Source organism: Dermatophagoides farinae, chromosome 6, assembly GCF_024713945.1.
Source record: "Dermatophagoides farinae isolate YC_2012a chromosome 6, ASM2471394v1, whole genome shotgun sequence".
Classification (NCBI taxonomy): Eukaryota; Metazoa; Arthropoda; class Arachnida; order Sarcoptiformes; family Pyroglyphidae; genus Dermatophagoides; species Dermatophagoides farinae.
Genome location: NC_134682.1, coordinates 2,530,218 through 2,551,281, shown reverse-complemented (window position 1 = coordinate 2,551,281; position 21,064 = coordinate 2,530,218). Strand labels below are relative to the sequence as shown.

Below are 21,064 nucleotides of genomic sequence, written 5' to 3'. Positions count from 1 at the left end.
TATGTGTTTGCGTGACTATCGAAACGTTCGATGATATTGATCTGTGTGTGTGTATGAATATCGATGCTAAAAAAAAAACAAATTTATTGTTTTATTTGATGTGATTTTCATTTTCTCTCCTATGTTTGATTGCTCAAGAAAAAATGAATTCAGAATCCAATAATGATAATGACGATAATACGAATGACAATTTGTCTGTCAATGTTGCTCATATGTCAAATGGCCATAATCGACAACCATCAACCGTGCATACGAGACTAAAATCTATTGAAAGTCGTCAATCAGTGAAAATTGTTCTACATAACCAATCAAATCGTAAGGTAAATATTACATGGATCGATTATGATGGCAATGAACGTATTTATTCAAAATTGAATCCAAGATGTAAATTTGTTATTGATTCATATGTAACACATCCATGGATATTTCGAGATATTGAACGAAAAAATTTAGCCATATTCGATGCATTGGTCGCTAATCGTCGTGATTTACTTGCATTTCATAAATGGGATAAATATTCTGAACAGAAACGATTTCAAGTAGCCGATCGTATACTATTTCCACGGCAACATAAACAAGATTTTGAATTCATATTGGTCATCATTAAGAATGGTGTACATAGTCTACAAGAATTATGTCTATATTCATTAATTGAACAATTACATCGATCATCATCATCATCATTATTATCATCACGTACATCTACAACAACAACAACAACAACATCGAATTGTGAATCCAGATCTATATTACCATCATATATTATCGACAATTTACCTAAACATCTTTATGAAAATCTACAAAACTACCTCAATAATGGTCAATGTTTATTAGAATTTCTACCATTACAATAGGATGGTGATCTATAATAGGATATGAAAATGGTGCAATTGTTTTATTCTGGCTTATAATACTATACTCAACAAACAAATTCATTGTTCATTTCGTTTGGTTTTTTTTTATGTTCTCGATCACTGAATCGGTTATTATTGTAATTTCTTTTTTTAATTAATTTTTTTTTGTGTTTGATGAAAAAAATTTTATTTGTCTGGCAATTCAAATTATATTTTTTCTGTTTTGTTTGTTTATGAGAAAAAAAATGAATTTTTTTACAAATTTCAATCAATCAATAATAATTCTATAGTACAAAAAAAATGATCTGTATCAGACAAAATGAATGGGAAATGGTTATATAATGTGTGATGAATTTGAATTCTATTGTGAAGAAGAATGTGCATATTTGTTTAAATCAAGAGTGTGTGTGTAACTTGTTGATTCGATTTATTTAGCTTTCCATTTCGTCGGTGATTGGTTGTAGTTTTGATTCAAGCTGTTCAATTGTTGCCGAAAGTTTACTATTTTCTGTTTCATTTTTGGATGATTTTCGATCTATCATGGTTTCTTCGTTCCGTTGTTCTGGTGCCAATTGTTCGTCGATGGTTGTCGTTGTTGTTGATGGCATTGAATCATTCGTTTTTGAATCAACATTACCAGAATCAGAAATGGTTCGAAATTCTTGAGAGCTCTAATATTCGGATAATTCGAAATGGATAATTAAATTGGTTGGAATTTTGATAAAGAAAAAAAAATACTTACATGAGATTCGGTTGAACTGAATAATTCTTTTAATTTATTAAGAAAATGATCAGCTTTTTGTCGTACACGTTCTTCGGGTTTATATTTTCGACATTTTTTCAATGATGAAATCAATTCCTTAAGATTATCGCCAAAATTTGATACATTTTTCGATGTAATTTTCATTTTTACATCATCGATACTGTCCATTGTTTCTAGACATTTATCAATATTAGCATTTGTTTTAGATAGGCTTAACTTAATATTCGAATCGATTGTCGCTAACATTTCATTGATCATTCGATTCGAATCTTCTTGGTTACGATTTTTCGCCTTCTGTAACCGTTCCAAACGTTTACGTTCCATTTTCTCACGTTTTCGTCGCTCTTTTTCTCGTTCTTTTTCTTCCAATTTTTGTGTCAATTTTTCATCTTGTAATTTTTGTTTCAATTTCATTACATCTTCAATTGTTTCGGTCATTGTCGAATTCTTCGGTGTTTGTATCATATCATCATCATCATCATCGTTATTATTGCTGTTGTTGTTGTTGTTATTATTATTATTGTGGGCATTTTCTTTTGACTTTGAATCATTCGAATCACTATCATCATGAATGGTGAGTCGTCTTTTTTCAGATTTTATTTTTGAATCTTCAACATCCGAAAACGACGATGAAGACGATGATGATGACGAAATTTTTAATCGTTTATTTTTCTTCTTTTTAGAATGATGTTCATCATCATTATCTTTTGGTGAATCAATATCATTGGCTTTGCTATTATTGTCATTTTCATTATCATCATCATCATCGATATCGGAAATTTCTACTTCGCTATCTGAATGTTTAATTATTTTACGTTTTTTACCGATATTTGGTTTCTTTTTTTGATTTTTCACATTGTTTTCATCATTATCATAATCATTGTCATTGTCAAGCATAAATGATGAACGATTAAATTTACCGGAATTTTTTTTCTCCACTTTTTTGCCATGATTATTATTATTATTATTCGATGAAGATGATGAATTCTTTTTGATATTTTTTCTATTACGATTTTTTACAGATTTTTCACGATCAAATTCATCATCATTGGAATCTTCATCGCTCTGAACATTTTTCTGTTTTCGATTTGATGACGATCGATTTTTCTTGCCATCATTCTTCGATTTGGATAATTTGCGACTATAATCTTCTTCATCATCGTTAGAAATACTTTTATCATCATCATCATCATCATCATCGAAACTAGCCGAATCGTCATCATCAGATTTCTTAAATGATACATCACTTTCATCATCATAATTATTATGTCCAGATAATTCACGTTCATCGCGTAAACGTAACATTTCTTCAGAATTCATTGTTAAATTTGGATGTTTTTCAATTTCTTCAAGTCCTTCATTAAAATTTTTCATCTTACGTGGAATGCCTAACTGATGTTTATATTGTTGATACGGATAGATATCTTTGGCCGATACAACAGCACTAGTTTTGAAATAAAAAATTGAAATTTAAAAAAATTTGAACCAAAACAAAAAATGAAAAACTCACAGCTCATATGTACCAAAAAAGAAGACTGGATAACGTCCAGGATATGGTTTATAACCGATGGGAAAATCTTCTTCAATCTACAATCAATGAGTAAGTAATGTTTTAAAATTTTAAAAATTAATAAAAAAAATTTCATCATTTACCCGAGCCGGCCAAGGTGGATATCCTTTAATTTTGGCAAATACAAGATCGCCTACAGAATAATTGCGTATGGGTTTTGGTGGCATCCTATTCTTGTATCGTATTTTGTTGGTGCTAGATGTTTTTTTTTGCAGTTGCCACTAGAGAAAAAACAACAACACTTAGGATCCCTAAACCAAACTGAAACACACTCAAACCGAGAACCAAACCAACAGTAGACCAAAGAGAGAGTAGAGGTATAGTGTCAATGTATGAAACGTTTTTTTCTTTGGAACCGGTGGTCACCACCAGTTCGAATTGGTGTAGCGGACCGAAAAAAAAAATTCGGTTCTATATACAGATGATTGAGATGGGGAATTTGATTTTAATACAAGGCACTTTCAGTTTTGAATAAATAAATTTGAGCTTGAAGATTTGAACTGATTGTGAAAGACCAGATTCTGGAACAGAATATTGCGTTTTGTACCATTTATTATGACCAGACGATGATTATGAAATGATAAATTTATATTTCATTTCATAATCGTTCAATGTTTACGTTCAGTATTCATTCATATTAATATTAATATAAATAAACATTTATCCAATTGATGATGATGATCAATGAATATATTCGATGATGAATTGGAATGTGTTAAAAACAGGCAAACAAATTTCAACACCGTCGTCTAAATCTACTCTATCGATCTTTTTTGATAAAGAAACTAAATAAAAAAAATCTGTGGTTGGATCGAAATGGTGGGATCGAATTTTTTTTTTCAAAGTAAATTTTTTCTCTTTTTTTTGTCCAAAGATTTTTGAATAAAATTTTTCCAATTTAATGAAATCATTTCCATTTACAAAATATAAATCAATTATCATCAAAAAAAAAAAAAAAAAAAAAAATAATATAACTGAAACATATGGACATTGGCAAAATACATGTCAATGATTGTCTAAAACGAATGAACCGAGGCAAAATTTCAAATCTAGTTTAGATTTGAAATCTTTTTTTTTATTTTATTTCTGCCACCGGAAACCATTGTCAATCGATTATCGATATTTAATTCAACAAATGGATTCAAGTGATCAATCAAAAAAAAATTATTGAATAATTAATTAAATGAAATTGTTGGAAACGAAAAATCAAAATTATTTCTTTCCATTTTTCGATATGTTTGTCATTGTGTATTGGATAGACATGGCATAAATTGGTATAAATTTTTAATTGCAAACAAAAAAATAAAAAAATAAAATCTTCACACCTGTTACATTCTTTATTCTTGTGTTCATTTGAATAGAGATGATTTTAAAATTAATTATATTCCATTCCATTCCATTTCATCATCATCATTTAGTTTTAGTTTTCTGTTTTTTTTTTTTCATTTCAATTTTTTACATTTATACACCACTACTATAGATGCAATTTTTTCATTGTGTGTGTGAGAGAGAGAGAGAGGGAGAGAAAAATTGTAGAATAACTAGCAGCATAGCAATAACAACAACAACAACAACAACAACAACATTGCCATTGCATTTGATTTTTTTTTGTTTCCAAAAAAGAAAAAAAAAATTTCCCCATTCATCCATCTATCGTGTCTTCATTTCATTTGAAAGCGTGTTACTACCACTCTCACTCATCATCAAATAAATATATATAAAAAAAACTCAAATCAAGCAACAAACAACAAAAATTGAAATAATAAAATTCATTCAAAAAACATTATCTCCAAATGTTTTAAATATTCTCGAATACAAATAATTCCACCACCAACACTTATCCTCGCTAATTGAAACAATTGATATGATGTCAATTTAATCGATCGATACTACTCTGTGTTTGTCATCAATGTTTATCATTAACTAATGATTGATTGATTGGTAATAGAAAAAATATTTCATAAAACTATCAACACCATCATCACAAATCAATGAAATGTGTCAATTTCCGTTCAACTAATTGGACGAATGAAAAAAGTTTGTCATATTTGTATGTGTTGTATCTTACTAATAAGTACTGATTGTTGGGTGGAAATCGGATTCGAATGATGTGAATATTGGATTTCATTCGAAGATTTTCGAAACTATTTTCTGTGTTTTGTAAATTTTACCTTGAAATATTTTTATTCATCATCATCATCTACATTATTATATCTCCTGTGTGTATGTGTCAATCCTTTATTATTCATCATCATCGTCATTAACAACTATCTCAAAGTTTGACAGTTTTGTTTTTTTTTGGCTTGAATCTTCCATTTTTTTTTGGCTTTCATTTGTTGAAATCTTTCTACTTTATATTTGTGTCTTCCGTTGTTTGGCAGCAAATATCATCGAATTTAACGACAAACGAAATAATAATAATAAAAATCTCATTGTCGTTAATAATGTCAACACGTTGATTTTTATTTCGAGATTGTCATCTTTTTATTTGGTGTCTACTTGTTTTGATTGTCTTTTTTTTTGGTGACATCAATTATCAGCAAGAAGTAAAAAATAGAATAAAATCTAAAATTTACGACCAATTTGTCAAGATAATATACATACCTGCTGTTTGTGTGCATTGTGTTTGTTTTGTTCCAATTTGGAACAGAAATCTTAATTTTTATTTTGTGTTTAAAATAATTACAAATACCATAAATTATCACAGCTGCTGTTGTGGCGTTATTTTTAACTTACAATTGATATTGACATTTGAACATAGCCAACGATCAAATATTATATCCAAACAACAACACAATGGCATCAATGTCTTCCTTTGTTGATTTTTTTAGTAAATCGAAAAAAGTAGGCAATAATAAAAATGTAGGAACGAAATGAATATTCTTGAATGATATGAGAATTCTTTTTGTTTTGTTTGCTATTTTTTATTATCATATCATTATCAATCATATTTTAAAATTTATTTATTTTAAACTCAAATATATTGCTTTAAGGCTAGAATTAATCATTATTTTGATTTCTTTTTAATTTTTTTTTTTTTTTTTTTTTGATATTATTGATCGATTACAACAACAAATGTTGTTTTCTTATTATATCCGAATTTAATCAATCAACTAATCGATTATTTATTCATTCTTTTTTTTCTCAATAAATGATGCCACTATATATCTGGTTTAATGATTGGAATTTTTTTTTGTTTCTCATCTTCATTCATATTGTTTGTATTATGTGATGCATCGACTAACCAATCTAAACAACAAAAACAAAACGCAGACATTTCGACCAAAGAAAAAATTCGAACCCGGAACATTACGATATTCATTACATAAACAAGCGATAGCTAGTCTAAATTCGGGCATTAATCTTCGTGAGGTTGTTAAACTACCACAAGGTAAGTTTTTTTATTAAATTGATGATAATGACATACACACACACACAAAAAATGATTGTGTGGTTTGTGAAACGATTTGATTTTGCATCCTTAACGAACATTTTAAATGGAAAGAATGATAACATGAACCAATTTTTCTTTTTTTTTTTGATGATTAGTTGTTGCCTCCCAATTCATTCTTTTAAATTTAGGTCGTTATCCATTTGTTTGATCAATTACGAGCATTATTCGAGATAAGATTTCATGGAAAACATCATCATTATTTTTATGATGAATAAGATCCTATTAAAAAGAAATATAAACAAAATTGTCATTTAGATTTCAATATAAAGCTATTTTTGTTTTAGTAAATCAATGATAAAAAAAATGAAAACATCATACCTTGTGATAATGATAATCATAATGATCAATGTCATTCAATCATCATAAGCAAAATCATTTTTTCCATTCAATGAAGAAATATTAACAGTCGGATGATCTGTTTGATGTTTGAATTTTTATTTACCGAAAATTCGGGTCCTCAATGATATACTGTTAAATCTGATTAATTGTCGAACATTTTTATAAAAAAAAAAGATTCGAAAAATAGAATCTTTTTTTTTAAACATACGAAATATTGTTGTTCGTTCATAAATGACATGTTGATCTAAATTTAGTTAACCCAAAAAATAACTGTACTTGAAATTCAATTAATAGATTTTTTTTTTCTGCCGAAAATAAAAACCGTCTAGAAACAACAAACGCCGGTACCAAACAATATCACCCAGTTGAAGCATTTTCAATTGAAATTTTCCTTTTTAAAAAAATACATTGCAAACACGCCTACTTTTTTTGTGATTAGAAAAAGTACAAAAAAAAATTAAAATTTCCACTTCTGTTTTGTGTCTATTCCATGCGTTCCTTTCCCCACAAATAATCATTTTTACAAAACCACAATAGCCACAATTTTATGTGTGTAAAGTTTTTATTTATTCACACACACACAAAAAAAACGAAACAAAGATAATGATAATAATAAGGTCATTTTTGCATGAATGTTCCATTTCAAACAAACAAAAAAAAACTTTTTTGGGCTTTTTTATATGTGATCATCATTGATTTTTTTTCTAGTCATTACGTTTTGTGAACATAAACATTTTTGGAATGGGTCAAATCGAAAAAAAATCCGTGTCCATGTTCTTATTATGAATATTATATATATATGATAACTTTTTATGGGCAAACAATTTTTTCCCTTCTTAAATAATGATTTTTTTCCTCTTTTTATTTTTTTTTGCCATTCTAAGATGATCAATGATGTTTGGTAGTCGTGGTCATTTTGTCTCGGATCATCCATTGATGGATTGATTGAATTGAATTTTAATTTTCTTTTCTTTTTTTATGATAATCAAGGATGATCACAATGTAGTGTGTGTGGGTGTGTGTTTGTGTTTTGCTTGATGAAAATAAATATCGAAATATCGAAATAAAATAAAATTTCACAATATAGCACCCAAGGTGTGTGTTTATACTGTTGCTATTCCTGAAAATTTTTCTTTCTTTTTTGATCGATTGATCAAACATTTTTTTTCTGGATTTTTCTCTCCACCAATGAAATTTTCAATCATTTATCATATTCATTTTATTTACTAATCAGATTTTTTTTTAATTTTGACTTTCAGTGCACATATCATTCATATCCCACAACAGCCTATAAATCAATTATTCAAGTGATTGAGTATTTCTTTTTAATTGATTGTATTGTTTTATTTGAACGAATGAATGCATGAATGTGTAATCAAAACAACTACAGACAACAGATTCTTCTGTCTGGTTTTTTTTTTGTTTTTATTTCATCATTAAATTAATTTCGATTTGATTGTGAATGTGTTTTTTTTCTTGTTTGGATCGTCATTAGATTTTGCAATGTTTTTTTTTTGCCTTTTTATTTCACACTTTACTTTTTCGTGACCCATGATCAACAAAATTGTAACATAATCACCGACTGAATATTATGGCCTTTTTTTCTGTGTTTATCATGAATTTTTTTTCTCGTTCCCCATTATAAAAGAAAATGAATGAATGAAAAAAAAGTGATCCATTGTTCCAAACCTTTCGTTTCTAATATTAAGGCCTATGACACGCACGCACTATGAGCAGATTGCATTCGATTTTGTTGGATGTGAATGGAACAATTCGCATATCGTCGTAACGTACAATGTGTCTGTGTTATTTAACTTGACATTGTCAATTTGACTTGAATTTAGTTCAGTTTCTTTTTTTCTGTCAATTGCAATTTATCCATCCATTGAATATATTGATGTTGATGATACCATTTCGTCATCATCATTATTATTATCTTCATCAATAAACCTCTTGCCATTGACATCGAGTTCATCATCATTATTTTTTGACTTGAAATCACTGTCGAATGAAATTCAATTCGTTACTGTTGTGAAAGAGAAGGGCAATGTAATGTTGATGAATCGAATCGAATTGATAACACATAGCAAACAAACACAGCTATTCGATGTTTATCATAAAGAGAGAGAGAGAGAGAAATATATAGAAAATGAATACATTTCCGGATTTGATTTTGTCCATACAAATAACCATGCTTGCTTGTAACAAATTATTGTAGGATTTTTATCAAATTTCCCATTGGAATCAAATTTCAATTTCCTCTTTTATACACTTTCAATATATAACGTCGATACCCATGTCATGTCATATCATATATATTATTTGATTGTCCATTCAATGAAAAATTATACACACTTATAAACAGGATGTCATGTCAATTTAACTAATTCTTAATGTATATTTTGATTAACATTAATTATAGGCGAAGATCTATGCGATTGGATCGCTGTACATGTTGTCGATTTTTTTAATCGTATAAATCTTATCTATGGTATTGTAACCGATTATTGTACGGATGAATCATGTCCACGTATGTCCGGTGGACATAAATATGAATATCTATGGGCTGATGGTGTTAATTATAAAAAACCAGTGCCACTACCTGCGAATAAATATATTTCATTATTAATGGATTGGATTGAAACACAGATCAATAATGAATCATTATTTCCAACAAAAAGTGATGTTCCATTTCCGAAAACATTTTTACCAACTTGTAAGAAAATTCTTGCTCGTCTATTCCGTGTATTTGTACATGTCTATATACATCATTTTGATCGATTGATGGCCGTCGGTGCTGAAGCTCATTGTAATACTTGTTATAAACATTTTTATTATTTTGTCAAAGAATTTGATCTTGTCAATGCTAAAGAATTTGAACCATTGGTAAGTTTCTTTTATTTTTATTATATTTATTTATTTTTTAAAATTGAAAAATTTCTCTTTATTAGGCCGATATGACACGAAGATTATGCGATACAAGCCGTGGATTATTACAGATTAATATGCTCAGTGGTAGCGGTGGTGGTGGTGGTGGTGGTGGCAATAACGGTGATTATGGATCACATCATAATCATCACCATCATCATCATCATCATCAACAACAACAACAACAACAACAACATCATAATAATGATAAACATCATAGTAACAGTAGTAGTAATAGTAATGAAAAAAATGTCTGATAACACCCACGCACCCACACACACACACACTAAGTTTTATTCGCCCTTTTGTATATTTATAATTGAGATTGCAAACTTTTTATTTTTTTGTCCAACAAAAAACCAATTAACCATCCCGATGATTATGATGTGTGTCTAGCCTCTTTTTGGTTTTCATCCATTCAATTTTCTCCACCATAATATTATTTGTAATTTGTATAAAAATAAATACTTTTTGGAATTTTTTTCTCAAACATCCATCCATGAACTATACACACACACACACACACACACACACACACACACAGACACATTACATCATTAATTATTGAATTTTTTATCGATTTTGATTGAACATTAAAATATTATTTTTTTCGAATCATTACATTTGTTTCTTTGTAAAAAAAATGTTATGATAATGAATAAAAGAACAAATGTTTTAAATTAATTTTTTTTCTTTAACTTGAAAAATTTAAATTTATTGATCACTAGATGGCAGCAGCAGTTGTTATGTACGGCAACAGTTAGGAATTTTTTTATTTTAATCAATCAACATCCAATAAATCATTAGTTGGATTATCACCATCACTAAAATTGATTCCTTCCAATATCGAAGCATTGATCAATTCATGTCGTACAAATTCTATAAGATGATCAATGCCATCGATCAATACAAACACAGCATATACGCCCAGTGGTACGAATAATTGATCCGATATATTAAGCTTGTTATTGTTTGTAGATAAGAATCGAAAGAAAAGATCAAAGTCATAAATCATCATGTGTCATTCAATCAACAAACAACAACAACTAAATCAATTAAACTTACCTTTTCCAAACGATTCTGTAATATATGAAACGTTTCTAATGGACCAAAAACTTGTAACATAAATTGATGAATTTGAATATCGAATAAATCATAAATCGATTTACAAATCCACCAACGTGTACGTAAAGGATATAATGGATCATACGATGATGCTAATGATGGAGACTGCATTTATAATCTGATTATTTAAATCTATTATAAATTATTATATCGATTCTCTTTTCTCAAAAAAAATTTTTCTTTTGACAATCGATTAATCGATCAAATTCATTTAACCAAATCGATTGTACATTGTTGATTGATTGATACTCTAAAAAAAATATTTAAATTTTAATTGATTTTTTTTCTGTTGTTGTTTAACTTTAAAATTAATTTTGTTTTTGCTATTTGATAATAATCAATCAATCGAATATATATGGTATGGTGTGTGTGTGTGTGTGAACAATGGGAAAAAACCGGATTTTTTTTTTTTGATTTAATCTGGTAAATATTAGATGATGATGATAATAATACTATCAATCAATCTCTCATTCTATATTAGTATTAGTAGTACATATACATATTTAATTTGTTATAATCAATCAATATTAATTAATTAGCATTATCAAATCAAAAATGAATTGTGATTGTGTGTGCATTGATATATTTCGTGAAAGTAATTTTTTTTTCCAAAATATTATTGTAGTAATTGATTTTTGTTTGTTGTGTATGCCCAGAATTTTGTTTATATTGTTGCTGTTGTTGTTATTAAAAAAACAAATGAATAAATTCAAATGGAGAATGCAAATCAAAGCAAATGATGAATGTTGGTTATGATAGACGAAATAGAAGATAAGAACAATAAACGATTAAATTTTCTTGGATGTTTGGTGAATGTGTGAAAAGGTGTTTAAAATGATAATAAAAATAATAATAAAACTACCAGAAATTCACCCAAGAATGATGGTGTCAACAAATTGTTTTTTTTTCGAAATCGATTAGGCGCAATTACATTATGGCACAATTTTGATTATTTTCCACATTATTCTATCGATAATAAAAGAAGTAATGAGATTTAGAATTTTTTTTTTTTGTTATATATAGAGACAAAAATAAATACCTCATTGTTAAGATAACCCGATGACATTCGTTGAAATGATGATGTAATTCGTTTTTCAGTTTTACGTGATGCAACTTCCTATATTGAAAAATTGATTTATCATTTGTATTTTTAGATTTAAAATTCTTTAAAATATCATCATTATGAAAACACATACCTCATTATTATTATTAAATAATGTTGTTGACATTGTATCAGCAGTGAACCATGTTTGTGATTTCATTACAATATCCGATGGTGGATTATGTATCTGTGTACCGGCATCTGAACTCCATATGGTTATTGTTGATTGTGGTTTAATAACAATTGAACGATGAAATTTATAACGAGTTTCGAGGTCATCCGCTCGTCGTAATAGATACCAACCGCTTAGCGATATTTCTTTATCGCTTTTATTAAAAAGACGAACATATTTTCCTTCAACATCATGATCGGATATTTCCACTTCACCTTTAGCCGTTGCATTTACAACCCAATCAATAATTGATTCTTGATCTTGTAATGCGATTCGTTTGCGTTTAGTACCACGTGGAATAAATGAACGTGATGATGAACTAATTGCTTGTGAACTGAATAGTCCTCCACCACCACCACCAGAGGCACTTACACTGCCACCACCACTAGCACTACCCAAACTACTTAATGAAATATTTAATCGTGTTTCTTCACCTTCCAATAATTTTCGATACACTTCTAATTCTGCATCCAATTTGATTTTATCATCCAAAAGATCATTATAATCATCGGTAATTCGTTGTAATTCACGTCGTATCTCTTCCATTTCTTTATCCTTTTCATTCATTTTGATCTTATTCCAATCACGTTCCTGTGACAATAATTTGTTCATATCTTCCAAACGTTTTTTCATTGATGTATTCTCATTTTTCAATGTTTCCAATTCACTATCAAACATTGTATAGGATGAATTCAATTGTTTGATCTTATTAGCAGCGTTATTTAATTCGGAATTTTTTTTAGCCATTTCTTCTTGTAACATTCCTATACGTAGCTCATATCGTTCTTCAAGATCATGGCGATTAAGACGAATCATATCGTCCATGTTTGCACGTAATTCATCCAATTCATATTTCAATCGTTCCTCATATTGTGCTTTCAATTCTTCTGTATGTATCTCTTTTGATTCAAATGTTTTTTGTCGTATCTCTTCCATTTCATTCTGGAATAATTGACGTTGGAAGGCTAATTCTTCATTTAAACTTTGATTACGATTTTCAAGATCAACACGTAATATTGTTTCCTCTTCCAGCTGTTTCTGTACGCTTTTTAATCGTCCTTCTAGATTTTTATTCTCTTCGGCCAATGTCCGAAGTTCACCTTCTAAACGTTTACGTTCTGCTAATGCTTGTGCAATTTTACTTTTCAATTCTTCAATCTGTATTTCCAGTGCTTGATTACGTTTCTCTAAGCCACTTGATTCGTTCATCTTTTTGGCTAGCCTAAAGAAAAAATTAATTAATTCACAAGGCTAATTAATTGTAAAAAAAACTTACTTAGCTTCAGCAACTTTCAATTCCTCACGTAAACGGCTCAATTCCAATTCTAATTGTGCTTTTTCTTTTGCAATCGAATCCAATGTTTGTCGTGTGTCATGTAATTCAACTTCATACATTGTTTTAATCGTATGAATTTCACGACTTTCCATCGATTTCTGGATTTGAATTCGAAGTTTTGAATTTTCCGTTTCCAATGAACGAACACGTTCAATATAGGCAGCAAGACGATCATTGAGACTTTGTAGTTCATTTTTTTCCTGTATCCGAGATAGTCGACCCGGTGATACCGGACGCGTTGGTGTTTGTGATCGTCTTAATGGTGTACCGGCACGTGTTGAACTAGCTGTTGTTTGGCCAGTACCACCAGATATTTCAATCGAGGTAGTCGGTGCTGATTGTTGTTGTGATGATGACACTGTTGATGATGTGGTGGTTGTTTTTTTCGATTTAGTAGCCATGTTGTTTGTGATGTTTTATCCAAGAAAAAAAAATGACGATGAAATTGAATGATAGGAATTTTGAAACAAGAGATTCACGAAATATGTAATTCAAATCAGATGGAAAAATAAATACTGCAGTAAATATAATTGATTAATTAATAGTTTTTGATTGGATTCAATTGGTCTCGCGTGTCGCTGGTTATCAATAAAAATCGATTGATGATAATCAAATAGAGAGAAAAAAATCTGCCAACACACGGCCCATTGAAATGAGTACAGTCAACAAAAGGCTCTAGTGAATGATAACATATCAAGAAAAATATAGAGGTTAGAGGTCGATCGAGATGAGAGTTAAGATGGCTGGAATACATGCACATACACACACAGACCAAAAAGCGGGGAATTCTGATTCAATGGTTTTTTGTGGACTTCAACTTTAACCACACACACACACACACACACCACGCTAGCTTTTAGACAATATATATTTGCGCCTGCTGTTATGGTGGTGTCGCTTTGAATCAAAAAAAAAATAGCAAACAAAAAAATGATGTTCAACGTTGGTTAATGATAATTGTTTTTTTGGTTGAGAACCAGCGTGGTTGACGATAGTTATGATGAAGATGATGATGATTATGGTAGTGGTAACCGGTGTATATGGATGTTATGTTTTGTGTAGATGGCGGGAATATACACCAAAAAAAGAAACTTGGGTGGATTCTTTTTATGATGATGATGATGATTATATGATATGATCAAAAAAGATGCTGATGGCAATTTAGTGATGTGATAAGAACCTTAACATTGTACACAATGATTCACGATTATGAACAAAGGTTTTTTTTATTATTTGAATAAAAAAAAAACAAAAACGGAAAATTCACACTTGAAAAAAACTTGAAATTATTAAAATGAATGCCAAGAATGACAAAAAAAAAGATTCAATTCATTCACTTGTGTTTTTCATATGCTCAACATAATCACATTTACTTTGTTTGTTCATCAAAATATAAAAATCATCATCAACTTGATTAAAATCCACAAAACTCTTGATCTCTAAAAAAAAAAAATCTATTCTGTTGTTTGATGGCCAATTCGATAACCTTGATTGATTTGATTTAATTTTGGATTGAATCGTCGAGACAGATGCCAAAAGCTATTATAGGTAATTATGGTTGTCAAGAACAACTTTTTTTTTCTCTCTCTCTCAATTCTTTGTCGTTATCATAATCGTGAACATTGATTTTTGGTTTATTGGCAAAAAAAAACTCATCAATTGTTGCAGCAACCAACCAACCAAACACACACACAGACGTAAACATTTGCCGGGAGATATTCATAAATATGGTTCTATTGTCAGGATTATTCATTGATTAATACCACTCCCAATTAATTTGTATGCGTTTGAAAAAAAAACAAATTGCTAATAAAGTAGCAGCAGTAGCTAAAGCAACAGTCTGTTGCATTCATGCATATATGCATCATGAAGCCAAATATTAGAAAATTTGAAGCCACACCTTTTTTTCATATAATTATAAACTACATATTTATATTTCATGAATAATATCAAAAGATGTCGCCATAATCGATGTACCGGAAAAAATGTATAAAAAAATTTAATAAACAATTTTTTAAATCTTCATTTCGAAATTTTTTTTTTAATAAAATAATTTTGATTTTGATTATTCATTATTTCTTTCAATTTTTAACCAATCATTCATCGTCATCAAGTATATTGTTTTGCATATGGTTGTTGTTATTAATTGTTATTGTTGTATTATATATTGACATTACAATCGAACCGAATCAATTATTGATTTACGATTGTATTGTTATTTTATATCCTGATATAATAAATAGATAAATTCAAAAAGTGCACTTTTGTTTTTCTCTTTTCTTCTCCTTCCCCATATATCATTTTATTATTAACCATATATTTTTTTTTTTGCATTTTGAAAAACAAAACAAAACGAACCATATCAAATTTGTAATCAGAAAAATGGTACGTCATATTTGAGATGTTTGTCGGCTGTTGTCTGGTTATTATTCTCATTGCAATTTGTTGTATAAAATGATCGAACAATCAGCATTAGACATCATATTGAACCGACAATCATTTTCATCATTGATCATTCACTTGATCGATCATTAATCATTGATTTAAATAATTAATTTTCTATACAGAAATTTGTTATATAACGTTTTTTTTTGTTGTTGTTGTTTCAAGTTTTGGTTAATGATTTTTCAGTCAATCAATAATCAATAAAATATGTCTATTAATTCTAATAATGAATCGCAACAACAAATTTCAATTCTATGGCGTAATCTTTCGTATCATCATCATAATCCATTGATTTTGAATGATAAAAAATCTTCGATTCTACAATGTTTAAATGGTCATCTTCGTTATTATACATTGAACGGGCTTCTTGGACCAAGTGGTTCTGGTAAAACAACCCTATTAAAATGTCTTTCCGGTTTATTGAAATCTGGCCTAAGTGTTCATACGGAACTCTATCTGAATGCATTGGAATCGAAACGTTTGACAACATTACGTTTTATTGGTCAAAATATGAATGACAGCATTTATACAAGAATGACAATTCGACAGATTTTATCATATGCATTTCGTTTTAAAAATGATCGTTCACATCTATATGATATTGATTCACATATATCAATCATAATGAATGATTTATTAATGGATGAAACGATTCTGGATCGACGATTTGATCAATGTTCCGGTGGTGAACAACATCGTATCATTATTGCACAGGAATTAATGTCACTTACGCAACCAACATTTTTATTCATCGATGAACCAACTACTGGATTAGATAGTAATGCTGCATTATTGATAATGAAATGTTTATGGCGATTAGCTCATCATAATCGTATGACAATATTCGTATCGATTCATACACCAAATACGGATATTATGACATTGTTTGATAAGATTTATATTCTTGCCACAGGTGGTTTGTGTATCTATTCAGATTCACCGGAATTTTTGGATGAAAAAATCGCTACCGATCAAACAAAAATTAGTAATCAACAACCATCATCATTATTATCACCAATTGAACGATTCATTCAAATTGCCTGTGATGGTATCGATAATCCAATAATACAAAAATGGACAAAATTAACATTGGAAAATGAAAATGAACAATTTAACCGAATTATGATGACTGATGATGATAATAATCGGCTCAAATTTCAACATAAAGGCATTGTTATCCAACAGAAATCATTTCGATTCAAAGATCTTTACATACAATTACGTCGAATGTTCAGTATTGTATTTATGATCGAATGGCAAAATCTTTTATCAATTATTTTATTCTATATGATCGTTTTTCCATTTATTGCATCATTTTTCGATGAAAAAATTGTACAATATGATGGTTGTATGGATGATGATAATGATGAACTCAATGAATCAACAATCAACAGTAATCAAACCTGTATGGAACGTTTACAGAATGAAATCAATACGAATGAATATATGATATATCTTTGGTATTGTCAAAGTATATCTGGATATTCAATAATGATGTTAAGTACAATATCGATTACATCAATGTTTCACGTGTTTCGCAATGAACATCAAAATCGTAAGTGCAAAAAAAAAATTCAATCCCTTCAAGTGCATATTTTTCTAATATAATTTCTAAATATATAGAATGGTATCATTTCGGTGTATTATTCACATCGATAACCTCAATAACATTTATACAACTTGGTCTGTTATCATCGCTAATTGGTATAATGATCTATTTCAGTGTTGATCATAGTTATGTTGATCAACATCATCAATTAAACTGGTATAGACTCGTACATTTTATCTGTTTCATTTGGCTAAATAATATCTACCTACAAAGTTTTGGTCATCTATGGAGCATAATATTTTCCGGTAAATCAGAATTGGCAATCATAGTGGGAATGTTTTTCTTTCAATCAACATTTCTATTCAGTGGATTTATGATTAATCTGAATCGAATATCGGCGATGAAAATATTTTCCAATCTATTCCCAGTGAAAATTATTTCAAATGGATTAATGTATTCATTTTATGGCCTAAATCGTTGCCATAAATCATCAATTCTCGATGATTTTGATGTCAACATTGATCATGTTTACAGTGATGTTTACCTTATCATTGTACATTGTTTATTGACACGTTTTATTACCTATATGATAATGTTGATGAAATTTATTGGTTCGAATATTTTTTGTTGGCCAAAAAAATTCTCACCATTCACTGATATTATCCATATCATTAATCATCATCATCATGATAATCGGAATGCCAATGATATGATGACTGAAATGATAAAAATCAATAATTCATCAAAAGAATTGAAAAAAATCAAGAAAAATCAAGATAACGAAAAGATTATAATTGCATGGCGTTCGATTCATTTATTTGCATCCAGTTCATTGTATGAAATACGTTCAATCAACAATATTGATAATCATAATATGAAAAAAATGTTAATATTGAAAAATTTAAATGGACAATTTCGATTCGGTACATTGAATGCTGTGATGGGACCATCTGGTTCGGGTAAAACTTCATTGCTTAAAATTTTAAATGGTCAATGGAAAACACGTCTAAGTTATGAAAGTAAATTTTATCTAAATCGATTTCAACCAATCAAAGGATGTTATCTACAACAAGATGTTTCTGGTCATCTTATGTCCGGTCTGACGGCCAGACAAACATTAGTATATGCATCACGATTGAAGAATTTGATTCAATTGAAAAAAATTGATCATGAAGCTATAGCCGATAAAATTCTTAATGAATTATCAATTATACAGACAGCCAATATAGCCGTACAGAATTGTTCGAATGGTGAACGTAAACGTTTAGCGTTAGGTATGGAAATGACATCCATAATGATGCCTAATTTAATCTGTATCGATGAACCAACAAGTGGTTTGGATTCAAATTCTACCGAAATTGTTATTGCTTGTCTTCGAAGGATTGCATACGATCATAATGTAGCAATTGTAGCTGCCGTACATCAACCACAAACAGAAATATTTACAATTTTCGATGAAGTATACGTATTAGCCAAAGATGGTGTGTGCGTTTATTCTGGACGACCAAATGCAATTGTCAACCATTTATCAAAGGTATTGAATTTTGATTCAAAATTGAATCATCATCATCATAATCAATTTTCACCAATCGAACAACTTATCAATTATTGTTCATTAGAAATGACAGATTCAATTGTACAAAAAATGGTCAATATTACCGATGATCATATCATTAAAAATGCTGAAATACAAATTCCAAAACAATTACAATTAATAATTGATGGTATCCAAAGAAATCGCGAAAGATTTTCATTAAAATCATCATGGATATTATTACAACGTTATATACATAATCCATTGTTTAAATGGACAATAATAATGTCAATATTTCCAATAATACTCATTGTATTATTACGACAGTTTTATCCAGATCGAATTGCCAGACAAAATGGTTGTTTTAATTTTATTGAAGAAGATTTCAACAATACAATTTGTGATGATGAACCAAACGGATGGAAAACGATGAATAAAGATCTGTTGGATAATACACGTTTTACAATATATATGACTTTTATTTTTCTTACCTGGATTCTAATACCGGCTAGTATTCTATTTACACGTGAAATGATATTATTCCATAATGAACATCGAAATGGTTTGTCCAGAAAGATTTTTTTTCTTTAAAATTAAAATTTTATTTTCAATTTTGTAATATATAGGTTGGTATAGTACCGGTGCATTTTATTTGATGAAATCAATGGCCGAATTTCTGCCAATGTTCATTACAACCATTGTATTTGTTGTTTACATTGCCAATATCTATGAATCATCGATTCATTTTAATGGCCTGTATTTCTGGATGATTTTATTGTTCATTTTTGGTTCATTAGCAATGCAAGGAATGGGCCATTCATTAGCCATTATAACGAATGGAAATTTTTTTGCCTTAATAACCATATTACCTGGTTGGATGACATTATTATTTTTATTATCAAATTTTGCATCACCAATTCAACGATTAAATTATTTATATCAATTTTTATCCAATTTATCACCATATCGTTTTGTATTGGAAGCATTATTGATACTTCAATATGGATTTGAACGTTGTCAATCGAATGAAATTCCTATTGTACTTTATCAAATGATGGCAATCAATAATCCATATGATCAACATTTTTATCATTGTATTCGACAATTAATATTCAATATTTTTTTCTATCGTTTATTGGCCATAATAATGTTGATAATAAGAACAGAACCATTCGATGATTATCATCGTAAACGTTGTGAAAAAATTCATCGACAAATGTTACCACAATTATAATCATCATCATCATTGAATTGAATTGAATTTTTTTTTTTAAATAATAAATAAACTAAGATTTTCAGATGACAGATGGCGTTCTAAGCGTTGTTTTTGAAATAAAAAAAGTGAAAATTCATTTGTGAAATCGAATGTCCTTCGAATTTTTTTTTATGAATAAATCGCCAATTCATATGGCTACGAATAACCAAACGCCAACGTACCTATGATATATTTCTAATAATCTTAAAAAACTATATATTGACTACGAATAAACAACATAAAATTTCTCATCATTATCATTGAATCAAATCGATATTTCCAATATCATTCGACTATTGAATTTATTTATATCAAAATGTAATGAAAAAAAAAATTATCAATTAACATCAAATAATTAGCACAACAACAAAAGTACAATTTGTTATATGATGATATTTAGTTATTTTACGACCTGTTGACATTTATGTCAAACTTTAATGAAAAAATTTTATAATACTAGATGTATAATACTATTGTTTGGCCAAACACACACGCACACACACCATTTCGCTATTAATTTTTATGATGATTGTTTTGTATGGCCATCACCATCACCATAATCATTGTTGTTATTGTTGTTTTGGCCAAACAAAAATTTGGCCACAATAAACAACTTTTTGTATGGATCCTGTTTTTTT

At 28.9% G+C, this 21,064-nt stretch overlaps 6 protein-coding genes across 10 annotated transcripts; 3 read left to right on the top strand and 3 right to left on the bottom strand.

The window, feature by feature from the left end:
- Positions 1-32: 32 nt before the first annotated feature.
- On the bottom strand, positions 33-3,967 carry LOC124494341 (uncharacterized). Its single transcript, XM_047057513.2, has 4 exons — positions 3,271-3,967; positions 3,128-3,204; positions 1,597-3,061; positions 33-1,525 (listed from the first exon to the last, which is right to left on the bottom strand). Exons 1-4 carry the CDS (start codon positions 3,352-3,354, stop codon positions 1,286-1,288), a joined length of 1,866 nt encoding a protein of 621 aa, XP_046913469.2. The 5' UTR covers positions 3,355-3,967; the 3' UTR covers positions 33-1,285.
- Positions 144-854, top strand: LOC124494342 (uncharacterized). The gene has a single exon (XM_047057514.2). It carries the CDS (start codon positions 144-146, stop codon positions 852-854), a length of 711 nt encoding a protein of 236 aa, XP_046913470.1.
- Positions 3,968-4,416: 449 nt separating the features above from the next.
- Positions 4,417-10,592, top strand: Mob3 (MOB kinase activator 3). 3 transcript variants are annotated; one of them, XM_047056767.2, is made up of 4 exons: positions 4,417-6,049; positions 6,461-6,578; positions 9,403-9,866; positions 9,932-10,592. In XM_047056767.2, the coding sequence occupies exons 1-4, from the start codon at positions 5,984-5,986 to the stop codon at positions 10,163-10,165; spliced, it is 882 nt and encodes a 293-aa protein (XP_046912723.2). In that variant the 5' UTR covers positions 4,417-5,983; the 3' UTR covers positions 10,166-10,592. The 3 variants fall into 3 exon arrangements, with proteins under 3 accessions (XP_046912723.2, XP_075588429.1, XP_075588430.1); XM_075732314.1 differs by having other exon boundaries at positions 4,856-6,031; XM_075732315.1 differs by having other exon boundaries at positions 4,856-5,224; positions 9,932-10,523.
- LOC124493474 (uncharacterized) lies at positions 10,553-11,180 on the bottom strand. Its single transcript, XM_047056550.2, has 2 exons — positions 10,974-11,180; positions 10,553-10,869 (listed from the first exon to the last, which is right to left on the bottom strand). Exons 1-2 carry the CDS (start codon positions 11,142-11,144, stop codon positions 10,690-10,692), a joined length of 351 nt encoding a protein of 116 aa, XP_046912506.2. The 5' UTR covers positions 11,145-11,180; the 3' UTR covers positions 10,553-10,689.
- A 91-nt stretch (positions 11,181-11,271) lies between these two features.
- On the bottom strand, positions 11,272-15,618 carry LOC124493563 (lamin Dm0). Of its 3 annotated transcripts, none has more exons than XM_075732116.1 (5): positions 14,406-15,618; positions 13,584-14,318; positions 12,230-13,529; positions 12,073-12,150; positions 11,272-11,999 (listed from the first exon to the last, which is right to left on the bottom strand). In XM_075732116.1, exons 2-5 carry the CDS (start codon positions 14,042-14,044, stop codon positions 11,961-11,963), a joined length of 1,878 nt encoding a protein of 625 aa, XP_075588231.1. In that variant the 5' UTR covers positions 14,045-14,318; positions 14,406-15,618; the 3' UTR covers positions 11,272-11,960. The 3 variants fall into 3 exon arrangements, with proteins under 3 accessions (XP_075588231.1, XP_046912615.2, XP_075588232.1); XM_047056659.2 differs by having other exon boundaries at positions 14,412-15,618; XM_075732117.1 differs by having other exon boundaries at positions 15,130-15,618.
- A 45-nt stretch (positions 15,619-15,663) lies between these two features.
- LOC124493665 (uncharacterized) lies at positions 15,664-20,466 on the top strand. The gene is made up of 3 exons (XM_047056766.2): positions 15,664-17,643; positions 17,712-19,733; positions 19,798-20,466. Exons 1-3 carry the CDS (start codon positions 16,296-16,298, stop codon positions 20,403-20,405), a joined length of 3,978 nt encoding a protein of 1,325 aa, XP_046912722.2. The 5' UTR covers positions 15,664-16,295; the 3' UTR covers positions 20,406-20,466.
- The last annotated feature ends 598 nt before the right edge of the window (positions 20,467-21,064 follow it).

Bases quoted from the DNA above. Each gene is read 5' to 3' on its own strand.
- LOC124494342 (XM_047057514.2), top strand. From the start codon at position 144: ATGAATTCAGAATCCAATAATGATAATGACGATAATACGAATGACAAT.
- LOC124494341 (XM_047057513.2), bottom strand. From the start codon at position 3,354: ATGCCACCAAAACCCATACGCAATTATTCTGTAGGCGATCTTGTATTT. The intron at 3,205-3,270 runs GTAAATGATGAA...CATTGATTGTAG, and splicing joins ATCCACCTTGGCCGGCTCGG to ATTGAAGAAGATTTTCCCAT. The intron at 1,526-1,596 runs GTAAGTATTTTT...TCCGAATATTAG, and splicing joins TCAGTTCAACCGAATCTCAT to AGCTCTCAAGAATTTCGAAC.
- Mob3 (XM_047056767.2), top strand. From the start codon at position 5,984: ATGGCATCAATGTCTTCCTTTGTTGATTTTTTTAGTAAATCGAAAAAA. The intron at 6,579-9,402 runs GTAAGTTTTTTT...CATTAATTATAG, and splicing joins GGTTGTTAAACTACCACAAG to GCGAAGATCTATGCGATTGG. The intron at 9,867-9,931 runs GTAAGTTTCTTT...TCTCTTTATTAG, and splicing joins CTAAAGAATTTGAACCATTG to GCCGATATGACACGAAGATT.
- LOC124493474 (XM_047056550.2), bottom strand. From the start codon at position 11,144: ATGCAGTCTCCATCATTAGCATCATCGTATGATCCATTATATCCTTTA. The intron at 10,870-10,973 runs GTAAGTTTAATT...AACAATAACAAG, and splicing joins TACAGAATCGTTTGGAAAAG to CTTAATATATCGGATCAATT.
- LOC124493563 (XM_075732116.1), bottom strand. From the start codon at position 14,044: ATGGCTACTAAATCGAAAAAAACAACCACCACATCATCAACAGTGTCA. The intron at 13,530-13,583 runs GTAAGTTTTTTT...TTTTTTCTTTAG, and splicing joins TTGAAAGTTGCTGAAGCTAA to GCTAGCCAAAAAGATGAACG. The intron at 12,151-12,229 runs GTATGTGTTTTC...TTTTCAATATAG, and splicing joins TATTTAATAATAATAATGAG to GAAGTTGCATCACGTAAAAC.
- LOC124493665 (XM_047056766.2), top strand. From the start codon at position 16,296: ATGTCTATTAATTCTAATAATGAATCGCAACAACAAATTTCAATTCTA. The intron at 17,644-17,711 runs GTAAGTGCAAAA...CTAAATATATAG, and splicing joins TCGCAATGAACATCAAAATC to AATGGTATCATTTCGGTGTA. The intron at 19,734-19,797 runs GTTTGTCCAGAA...TGTAATATATAG, and splicing joins CCATAATGAACATCGAAATG to GTTGGTATAGTACCGGTGCA.